Below are 10,577 nucleotides of genomic sequence, written 5' to 3' on the forward strand. Positions count from 1 at the left end.
GACTGGACTGTACTTGCAGTTAAAAAGGCGAAAATTTGTGAAATGCAGCATTTATGACCTGGCAAGCCGGCCTTTCCCAGTCGAGGCAGGAGGGAGGCAAGTGTAACGGGTATTCTCCTATTGTACTCCGTCTTACTATAAGGTACCTTATATATATACATATATATACGTATATACATCCTATTCTTTCTTGGAGGGCTTAGAAGTATTCTATTTATATATGTGGAGGGCGTTATAAGACTTCAGTTTGACTTTACAATGCCTAAAGTGAGTACATGTAGTTCAAGGAGCGCAAAGTTGCGTAGTTTTGTACAGGAGTTTGGTGGAAAAGTGTTTAGTACCGATGGCAAGATATTTTATTGTAAGTTGTGTGGCGTGAAAGTTACGGCAGAAAAGCGATTTACTGTGCAGCAGCATTGTAAAACTTTTAAACATGGTAAATGTTTAAGCAGATTATCTACAAAGGATAGCAGACAAAGTTTGTTGTTTAAAAACAGTTCCACTAATTCTTCTTCTTCTTATTCTTCTTCTCCTTCACCTTCTTCAACGAACAATGGGTCGGAATTTTCGAAGGATTTGTGTCAGTGGATGGTATCTTCGAATATTCCATTAGAGAAATTGCATAATCAGCACTTCAGACAATTTTTGGAGACATACACTAGTCATCCTATCCCAAGTGAATCGACGTTAAGAAAGAATTATCTCTCTACATGTTATGAAGATATGTTAAATAAGATTCGAACATCTGTTGCTGACAACAAGATATGGGTTTCCTTGGACGAGACTTCTGACGTAGATGGGCGGTATATTGCGAATGTTATAGTTGGGACCCTGAAACAAGATCAACCTGGAGAGAGATTTCTTCTTGGCTGTGAAGTTCTCGAAAGAGCAAATCATTCGACTATAGCTGTCATATTTGATAATTCCATGAAATTGTTGTGACCAAATGGAATACAGCGAAATAACGTCCTTCGCCTAATAACACATGCCGCTCCAGACATGAAGAAGGCTGCCAAAGGACTTCAAATCCTCTACCCGAAAATGGTCCATATTACTGGCCTCGCTCATGCATTGCATAGAGTGGCTGAAGAAGTTCGAGGACATTTTCCTGATGTAGATAGGCTAGTTTCAAACGGAAAGAAAATATTCATCAAGGCCCTTCTTCGAGTGCAGAAATTTAAACAAGAAGCTCCTCTACTGCCACTTCCTCCACAGCCTGTCGTCACACGGTGGAGTATATGGTTGGATGCTGTGGCATATTATTGTGAAAATTACACAGCCATTGAGAAAATGTTTAATGGCTTTGACAACACTGAGTCAACATCAATTAAAGCTGTCAAGGTCTTATTCTCTACCACTCTAGCACAAAATCTGGCATACATAAAGTCAAACTTCTGTTCAATTTCAGGTGCAATAACTCGCCTGGAATTTGTAGGGACTGAACTCTGTGACGCGTTGGACACTGACACCATAGATAAAGATAACAGCTGTGCCAGCCAGACAACTTAGAGTATTACGCATAAGTGATTCACATTTAGAGTCTAGTAACTCATTTACTTTGCCCATTACCATAACAGCAGCTAAAAAACCAATTAAATATCCACCTGTTGGTCCAAGAAGAGTGTGATAACCACTTGAAAAATCCGCAAAAATGGGTAACTCTGCTGTAGCAAGTGATAAATATGTAAGCACAGAGTAAAATGTCGTTTTGCGGTTAGATAGGCACAGGTGGCAACGGTATTCTAATTTGAGTCATTAGAAATAAGAATAAGACGCAAAAGAAAATTTCGACCAATGTTGATTTGCTGCTATATTGTGCTGTAAACATACTCCTCCAAATAGAATATACTAACGCTAACTATACTTTAAAAGTTTCGCAATTTAAACTTATTGTCCATAATTATGTTTCCTATGTGAAACAAAAAGGTTAAACTTTTTTTAATATTCCGCTATATATAGTTAGTTTTTTTTTGAGGATTAAAAATGATTAATAAAGAAGATCTAATGGAGTTAATGAAAGTAAGACATAGTGGATATTCATATGACCAAAATAGAGTAGTACATCAAGAGGAAATAAATATGCTGATAGAAGCCGCACGGCTCTCTCCTTCATGATATGGTGACGAGCCCTGGAGATATGTAATATGCAACAGACAAAGCAATCAAAATGCATGGGAAAAGTTATTGAGTTGCTTTACTGAGCCTAATCAAAGATGGGCAAAAAGCACACAAATATTAATCATAGTATTAAGCGCTAAAAATTACCGTGATCATACAAAAGGAGCAAATCTTTGGGGCGGCTACGAAACTGGTGCAGCAAGTTATGCGCTTATGCTACAGGCTACATCTATGAATTTAATGGCTCATCAAATGGGTGGCTTTGATGGTGATAAAATAGTAGAAAAATTCAATATAACCGATGATTTAATGTAATGTCGGTGATAGCGATTGGTTACGAAGAATAGGGCGCTGAAGTTAAGGAAAAGACAAGAAGGCCAATAGAGGAAATAGTTTTCTATGTATTGTGGTCAAAGTCCTGAAAGTTTTATCAAAATGCATGGTACTGGTAACAACTTTGTTATCATAGACTCACGTTCAACAAATAGCTTGAATTGGCATTATAGAGAAATTGCTAACCAAAACAGCTGCGATCAAGTAATAGTTATAACTAATTCTGGTACAGCTGATTGCTTTATGAGCGTTTATAATGCTGACAGCAGCGAAGTTGAAATGTGCGGAAACGCAGCACGTTGCGTTGGATATTTGATAATGTCAGAAAAAAGCACTAAGTATGCAACAATCGAGTTAATAAATGAGCGCATTTTAGAGTGCTTCAAGATGGGTGGTAGGTTCATAAAGGTCAATATGGGCAAACCACTGTTTAGATGGCATGAAATCCCTCTTTCCATTGAATGTAACACTCTTTGCTTACCCATAGAACTTGAAATGCTAAAAGATCCATTTGCAGTAAATATTGGCAATCCTAACATAGTCTTTTTTGTTGATAACATAAGTGAAACACCGTTGCAAAACTTAGGACCAAGGTTAGAAAACCACATATTATTTCCCAAGAAAGTGAATGTCAGCATTGAACAAATTGAAAAGTCTGGAGAAATAAACTTAAGAGTTTGGGAAAGAGGTACACGTATTACTGCCTCATACGGCAGTGCAGCCTGTGCAACACTTATTGTATCCCTACTTCGTAAATATTTGACTGCTAAGCAAACTTCTGTAAATTCGCAAGGGGGAAACTTGCTAGTTGAATGGGCAGACGATGTATTTATAACTGGTAATGTAGGGTTTCTATAGCAATATTCTAAACTTGATTCTCTACTTCCAAAACTTTTTTACCAATTACTGCAGGAGTTTCTGCAATCGCAATACCAGCACTTCTCATAACTTCTAGCTTTACACCAGCACTCCCTCCACTAGAAGAGATAATCGCTCCAGCGTGTCCCATGGGCCTTCCTGGAGGTGGTGTTTGACCAGCTACAAATCCAATAATTGGCTTTTTAGTTTTTTCTGTCTTCACAAAATGTGATACATCCTCTTCTTCGTTTCCACCTATCTCACCAATGACTACAATACCATGGGTATCTTCATCTTTTAAAAACAGTTCCATACAATCAACAAATGTCATACCATGAACAGGATCTCCTCCAATTCCGATGCATGTTGACTGACCAAGGCCAACAGCAGTTGTTTGTGCTACCGCTTCATAAGTTGAAGTTCCGGAACGAGACATGATCCCTATATGCCCACGCTTGTGAATATGTCCTGGCATAATTCCGATTTTGCACTCTTCGGGTGTAAGAACCCCCGGACAATCGGGACCAATCAATCGACTTTTTGAACCAATAAGCGCATGCTTAACTTTTACCATGTCAAGTATAGGAATACCCTCTGTAATACAAACTATCAGCTCTATTTTTGCATCTATGGCTTCGAGTATTGCATCAGCAGCGAACTTAGCAGGTACATATATTACCGTGGCATTCTCATCAGTTTTTTCTTTAGTTCTGCTACAGTATTAAAACCGGCAAGTTAAGGTGGGTGCTCCCACCCTTGCCGGGAGTTATGCCACCAACCATTTTTGTTCCTTAGCTAATTGCTTGCTCTGAGTGGAATGTACCCTGTGTGCCGGTAAAACCCTGGCATATTAATCTTGTATCTTTGCTTACTAAAATGGACATGATTTATTTTACCTCTTTTGCTATTTTCTGTGCAGCTTCAACAAGTTCATCTGCAGCAATAATATTTAATCCTGACTCCTCTAAGATTCTCTTTCCTTCTTCAAAATTAGTACCTGATAACTTAACCACTAAAGGAACTTTTATACTCATTTCTTTTGCAGATTCAACGATATCACTTGCAATGATATCGCAGCGCATTATACCACCAAATATGTTACCAAAATCCCCTTTACGTTACTATCGGACAATATAATCTTAAACGCTTCGGTGACAGTCTCTTTACTTGCTCCACCGCCAACATCCAAAAAGTTGGCAGGCTCTGCTCCGTAGTATTTTATTATATCCATTGTTGCCATAGCAAAACCCGCACTTTTTAGCATGCAACCAATGCTGCCATCCATTTTAATATAACTGAGCCTATGTTTTGAAGCTTCTATTTCTTCTTTCACTTCTTTGTCATAATCACGGAGTTCCACAATTTCCGGATGACGGTATAAAGCGTTATCATCAAAATTGATTTTAGCATCAAGCGCAATAAAATTCCCAGAATTTGTTTCAACTAGTGGATTAATTTCTATTTGGCTTGCATCAGTTGCAATAAATGCATCATATATATTTTTTGCAACATTTGTTATTTTTTTATTTGTTCTGAACTCAGATTAAAACCATTGTTTAATTTGCTGCTATCAAAACTTGTAAAACCTTCAGTATAATCAATATCAAATTTTACAATTTTTGTAGGAGAATTTTTTGCAACTTCTTCAATATCCATTCCACCTTCTGAGGAAAATATGAATGTTGGTCTACTGAGCTTTGGATCAACTACTAGGCTTAAATAATACTCTTTCTTAATGCTTGAGCCTTCATCAATGTATACTCCCCTTACTTGCTGCCCCTTTGATACTGTTTGGTGAGTAATTAAAGTCATGCCAAGCATAGACTTTACAAACTGCTTAGCTTCTTCAGCCGACTTTGCCAGCTTTACACCACCAGCTTTACCCCTGCCACCTGTATGAATTTGAGCTTTAACCACAAGCACGTCAGACTTTAACTGACCCATTTGAGTCTCTACTTCTTCTGCAGATGTAGTAACAAAACCCTTTGGCACTGGAACATTAAATTTGCGCAAAATCTCTTTCGCTTGATATTCGTGAATATTCATAAAGCAACCAATGATAAACTATTAAAAACTACCAATCATAACGCTGTCTTCTACTTTCTTGTTGGCCCCTCTTTTTTTTAGCTTCAGCTTTCTTTTTAGCTCTCTTCTCTGATTTCTTTTCATGGTATTGCTTTTTCATTTTTATCCCTCTTCCTTCTTTTTGAATTGTGATTTCAATACTGGAAAAGCTCTATCTACATCATCATAATGAACTGATACTTCAATCAAACTTTATACCTCCTCTGGTAATTATATCAAAAATCTACTTATAAATTAGGAAATTAACATTGTCATTTTTTTATAAACTTAGCTGTAATATAAGTGGAATATCTTTAAAAAGATTTAACTATTAAAAGCGTTGAAGCCTTTTAATTTGCTATGCAAAAAAATCATCTCATACACCGGAATGATGAAGTAGTGTCGTATCAGTTAAAATTCTCATTGCTCACAGCATTTTTTTGTTATTGACTCTGCTGCTTATACATAGCTTCAAAATCTATAGGATCTAACATAAGCGGAGGGAACCCACCACTACTTGTAACCCTTGCAACTATTTCTCTCCCAAAAGGAAAAAGAAAAGTAGGCCCACCAATAAATAAAGCCTGCCTTACCTCTTCTGCACTTAGCTCTGCAAAGTTTTCTATTGAAAACATACCACAATATTTCGTTTCACAAATAAAAGCAATACCATCTTTTATGTTCTCATCTTTTACCGTTGCTTTGGCTTCTATGTGCAAAGTAATTTCATGAAAAGATTTTTCTTCATTCCCTTCTTCCTCGCCTTCAGCTCCTTGCAATCTCACTGAATTGATATTAACCATTACATTAATACCGGGAGCCTCTTTTGCAGGGATAAATGGTGAATTCAGATTTTCAAACGATAGATCTTTAATATATTGACCATGAATTTTCATTTTGTGTTGTGACATTTTTTACGTCTCCTTATAATTAAGTTGAAGTATTTAACACTTTCTTGTATAATATAACCATTTATAGATGAATAGTAAACCTAAATTACAGATTGGTATAGGATAAGCCATTTTCATTAATAATGTTCAGGTACTTTATATGCTAGGGAGTTGAGTTACTATGATAGAGCTCGTAATATATGCTTTATTAGCGGCATTCGTTTTGTTACGGTTGTACAATTCTTTAGGAAAATCAACAAACCTCAACCTGACTAGTGAACTTGATATAAGCCAAAGTAGAGAAGATGTAGTAGAAAACATTGAAGATTACATCGATAGCAACGACAAAAATTCAATAAAAGCTACTCATGAGCAAATATTACCAAAAAATAAAGATTTTTCCGTTTCCCATTAAATGGAAGGTTCAAGCATAGCTTTCGAATTAATAATAAAGTATTTCAATCAAGGAAATCTGTCCAAGTTAAAACCTCTCTTGGATAAAGACTTATACAACAACTTTGCAGAGGAGATCAGACAAGAGATACAAGAATCTATAATTGTTTCTATTGTTTCACAAAAGATTTTAGAAATAAAACTAGTAAAAAATGTAGTGTTTATTGTAGTATATTTCCTTTCAGAGCAAATTAACTTTGTTAAGAATGACAAGGGAGATATTATATCAAGTAGCACATCCACTATCAATCAAGTCGAGGAAATTTGGCAACTCAAAAAAAAATATTACTTCATCAAACCCAAGCTGGTTGCTTACTTCCATAAACTATAAAAAGGCAGATGATGGTAAAACGAACGTAAAGTATGAATAATTCTATTTAACATGGAAAATAAATTACGCGAAATAGTACTTGATACTGAAACTACTGGCCTGGATATCGAATCTGGTCACCGGATTATTGAAATAGGGTGTGTGGAACTAATTAACCGCATCCCGACAGGTAAAGTATTCCATCAGTATCTCAATCCGGAAAGAGGTATACCTTACCACTCATTTAAGATTCACGGCATTAGTGAAGAATTTTTAGAAGATAAACCATTATTTTCAGATGTTGCATTAGAATTTCTTGACTTTATATCTAGCGATATTTTGATAATTCACAACGCTGAGTTTGATATTAAGTTCCTCAATATGGAGGTGGGCAAATTGGATGCTGGATTAATCTCTTCACACAGAGTGCTGGACACATTGCCACTTGCGAGATAAAAGTTTGTAGGGTCACCTGCATCTTTAAGTGCATTATGTAAGCGTTTTGATGTATCGCTGGAGGATAGAGAATTACACGGAGCACTAATTGACGCTCAGTTGCTTGCAAAAGTGTATGTTGAGCTCACAGGAGGGTTACAAATTTTCTTGTTTGATAATCAGTGTGAGCAGGATAACAGCTCCACATTCATTCAGCACAAAGTACGTAACTTAGCTCGTAGGGAACATTCACCAAGTCATGAAGAAATTAACGAACATAGGAAACTGTTAGATACAATTAACAATCTACTTTGGAAGAAATTTATTGAATAGGTCAACAAATGAAGATACAATTTAATTTTACTGGGTGCTCTCTAAATGCTAAAGTTTGTAAGGTTATTATCTAGTATAGTAATAACATTAGCAGCCATTTTTCTTGGTTATTGTTATTTCACTAAAAAAGGCATATTTACTCCAGCAGTAGTTCACAATGCAGAAGTCAAGATAGGGGGAGATTTTTCTTTGATTAATCAAGACGGACAGACCATACGTAGTAGTGATTTTAAAGATAAGTTTATGATGATTTTGTTCGGATTTTCTTCAAGTAAAAAGATTTGTCCTATGAATCTTGGAATAATTTCAGAAACACTTGCAAAGCTAGATGAGAAAACCAATGAGAAGCTGCAAACATTTTTCATAACAGTTGACCCTGAACGCGATAGCACGGAAAAACTCAAAGAATTTAAGCAGCAATTCGACCATAGAATACAAATGCTGACCGGTGAGAGAGAAAAAATAGACGAAGTAATTGCAAATTAAAAAGTATATGTCAGTAGAGTTGGTGAGGAAGAAGAAATTAACCATTCTGGCGTATATCGCGACATATAACTTCACGCCGTATTTGATGTAGCGAATTTTATTTCACATCCGCTCTTACAATCACCCAAATTACAGATTTACGATTACTGCTATCTGCAGTATCACAATTAGTACACTCCAAAAGCCACAATACAACTGACTGGTTGCTGGCTAACTCGGAACTAACGTAGCTCGAGGACTGACTCGTAGGTAGCTCCAGGACTAACTGACTGACTGACTGCTACAGTAGAACTCACTGGTAGCTGCTGTGCAGCTCACTTATATAGCTGCAGTGCTTGCCTGTTGCGTAATGAGTGCCACGTCACAGTAGGAAGTTGATTACGGGTACGTAGCGTTGCGCGTTACGTCACCGCGGAGGGGAGTGGCGGGGCAGGAACTCGCCTATTACCGTAGTAACGCGAGCGTTACGTTACCGCCACGTACCGCTGGGGAGGTAGGGGTGATCCATAGCTCAACATGTCACAATATCTTATTGGCCCTGGAGGAAAATATGTCACACACTTTGCAGTTGATCTAAATTCAGATGAAAGTCAATTTGATAAGATCATAGCTGAGATCAAAAAACATGTAAGTGAGCTATAGGCTTGCCAAATTTGTTTTGCGTTGAACGGATATCATTTCAGCCTAGAATTGTATACTAAGCTCAAGGTATTCGTTCAACAAAGTGTGAGATAGGTGCTCTAGATAGCACTACTCGGACAATAGGATTTAAAAATTGACTAAAGATTAAATCAGAAAAAATTAAATTGTACTAAAATGGAAATGAAATATTTTGTGATTTTGGGTGGCCAAACGACAGTCCTCCATGATCAGTGTACGCACTTTTTCAATGACATCAGAATTTCGGCTCTTTGACAGTCTCCCAGAACGCAGCTCACTGTCCGCCGTCATACAGCCATGTTTAAAGCGGCTGAACCACTCTTTAATTTGAGTGACCCCCATTGCGTCATCGCCGAAAGATTGCTGAATTTTGCGAATTGTTTCCGCTTGGGTATCTCCAAGTTTCTGACAAAACTTAATGCAGTATCGCAGCTCTAGGGATTCTGTCGTCTTCAGCGAAACGAGAACACGACGAACACGTGTTACACAACTTCGCTATCTGTCAGCCACAGACGTATCCGACAGTGTTGCGAGTCAGCAAAAAATCACGCATGCCCATGAAAGTCCCTTCTACCACTACGCTCAGTTTCCCGACCCAATTAGCCTAGCCATTACTTACAGCGGAAAAAAAAAAATAAAGTCGGATTCTTTTTGGACATACGGTATAATAATTTCATGGTCTGGTGCATTGTGCCAAATGTATATCCAGCTTACAAAATGCATTGTGCGAATATAAATATAAATGCTAACAGGACTAAGGAACAACATTCTAAATTCATTTCTGCAGTTGGTCTCTACAGTGTATCACTGAAGATGAGATTCATCTAGAACTGACATTCTTTTTCTGACGAAGCTGGGGTTCACTTGCAGGGATACATAAATACAAAGAATTACTGATACTGGAATTCACAGAATTTATCAAATCCACATCTAACCCATGAAGTATGGCTCCACCCAGTGAAAGTTGGAGTTTGGCGTGCTGTAAGGGCAACAAGGATTGCTCTACTGCGTTTCTTAACGGAACAATTAATTGTGAAAGATATGTACAGGTCATTATCAGACAATTCGTTTGAGCGTTACAAAAGCAGAAAGGCTGTATGACTGCTTTCAGCAAGACTCAGCTAATGCCCAAACTGCACGCATATCTATGCAGACTTTGCCTGGTATCTTAAATCAGCAGTGGTATTTGGCAGGCACATTCACCTGACTTTTAATTCTTAGATATTTTTTCTGTGTTTTTTTTGCAGGACAAAGTTTAAAGAGTGTGGGAACATCCCACATATCACGCTATTTCTACAGTGCTCACTTTATCACCATCACGCGCTAACCAATCAAATTGCAAGTCAAAGTAAAAAGTCATGTTACAACTGACGGTCAGTCAGTCTGTCTGTCTTGGTGTCGAGCCCCAGCTGGGGCTCATGACCAGATGTTTTCTTCTTTATGAAAGTTGCTGTCCTGTCCATTTGGGGTGCCTTCTCTGACGAGAGGTCGGGTCTGTCATTTGTCAGTCACTCTGTATTAAGTCCACTGTCTGCATTTACATAATTTACAAATCCACACATGTATCTTCTACGTACAATACATACAAGGCCTCTGCCAACCCAGGCATTGTACAGCAGATTATGCCCTATTCCTAG

General features: G+C 37.6%; 1 protein-coding gene across 1 annotated transcript; it reads right to left on the reverse strand.

Annotated features, from left to right (window-relative positions):
• Window positions 1–523: 523 nt before the first annotated feature.
• Window positions 524–4,193, reverse strand: LOC117282144 (succinate--CoA ligase [ADP-forming] subunit alpha-like; the record flags this gene model as incomplete). Its single annotated transcript, XM_033750597.1, is given in 3 exon segments — window positions 524–541; window positions 3,335–4,031; window positions 4,033–4,193. Coding segments are annotated over 3 exon segments (876 nt in total), but the record flags the coding sequence as incomplete, so codon positions are not given.
• Window positions 4,194–10,577: the final 6,384 nt, after the last annotated feature.

The sequence above is a fragment of the Cryptotermes secundus genome, unplaced genomic scaffold (genome assembly GCF_002891405.2).
Source record: "Cryptotermes secundus unplaced genomic scaffold, Csec_1.0 scaffold1834, whole genome shotgun sequence".
In the NCBI taxonomy this organism is placed as follows: Eukaryota; Metazoa; Arthropoda; class Insecta; order Blattodea; family Kalotermitidae; genus Cryptotermes; species Cryptotermes secundus.